This window comes from Triticum dicoccoides, chromosome 4A (assembly GCF_002162155.2).
Source record: "Triticum dicoccoides isolate Atlit2015 ecotype Zavitan chromosome 4A, WEW_v2.0, whole genome shotgun sequence".
NCBI lineage: Eukaryota > Viridiplantae > Streptophyta > Magnoliopsida > Poales > Poaceae > Triticum > Triticum dicoccoides.
The window spans coordinates 751,012,693-751,013,900 of NC_041386.1; the positions used below are offsets into that span (position 1 = coordinate 751,012,693).

General features: G+C 45.6%; 1 protein-coding gene across 1 annotated transcript in view; it reads right to left on the bottom strand.

The window, feature by feature from the left end:
- Positions 1 to 275, bottom strand: part of LOC119284466 (PR5-like receptor kinase) — a 5,516-nt gene extending 5,241 nt beyond the window's left edge. Inside the window, exon 1 of the mRNA XM_037563572.1 lies at positions 1 to 275. Coding sequence (XP_037419469.1) covers positions 1 to 275 — 275 coding nt within the window.
- Positions 276 to 1,208: the final 933 nt, after the last annotated feature.

Here is a 1,208-nt window from a genome sequence, read left to right on the forward strand (position 1 = left end):
CGGCAGAGAACAAGGGCCCAGGCAGTGTCCGGCGCGGCGCCAAGGGCGCCCGAGGCGAATAGGGACGGCGAGGAGGAGGCGTTCTGGCGGAGGGTGGTGAGGAGGTTTAGCAGGTTGGTCTCGTATGTGCTGCCAGCCGAGTAGTTGGTTTGGCCTCTGCCGCTGCCGCTGCCGCTGCCGCTGCCGCAGAACGGCCATGGCTGTGCTGCGGCGAGCGGAATCATCGCGAGGAGGAGGAGGAGGAGAGCTTGAATCGTCGAGGCGCTCCATGGCATATGCATATGCATGACTAAACAGATGGATCCCTAGCTGTGAATGTGATGCTCCTCCATAAGAAGAAGTGCACCCTAGCTAGCTCTTTCTGCTGGTTTATTAAACTTTTTTGTTTGTTTGTTTGTTTTCTGTTATGTTGTTACAGCATGCAACCGGCCGGCCGTCGACCTTGACAAACCATTACGAGGTAGGCCGTTTTTTTCGATCAAATACCTAGTATCTAGTATCTTTCAACAACGACGTCGCACCTTATATATAATTCAAAAATCAGTTTTGTTAGAACTCATCTAGATGAGATATAATTTAGTCCCATTCACCTTTCATAGTCATTGGATGTGATGCTATAAGATACGTGTGTGCTGACGTGGGTTGTATCTCTTCTTGTTTTCAAAGTGAATGAGACCAAATTATATCTCATCTAGATGAGTTCTAGGTACTCCCTTCAAAAATATATGTATAATTTCTGTAGTTGGTTGCCGTCAACTCTTGCCATTCCATCCACTTGGCACATGCCCAAGCCCTCTTCTCTTAGGTCCTAGCCGACCGATGTTCTTTATAAAATCCTTGCCACTATCGAGTACTCCCTCCGTTCGAAATTACTTGTCTCGGAAATGGATGTATCTAGAACTAAAATACATCTAGATACATCCATTTCTACGACAACTAATTCCGAACGGAGGGAGTAGTATATATCTTAGACTATGTATCGTCCTACTTAATTATAAGGGTTTGAGTTTCTTTATTATTGCGGGAGTTTCATTTCATTTGGATAGGTTTCTTTATCGCTACGACGGTATAATTAATGCTAGTCGGTCTGCTATCCTATTTTACTTCTTGCCGTCTCAACTACACAACCAGCTATGTGCATGTAGCAACAATGAAATTGCACCTTAAAAATCTCCGGCCTCCTCTCCTCTCCAATTGATGTCCTCCAA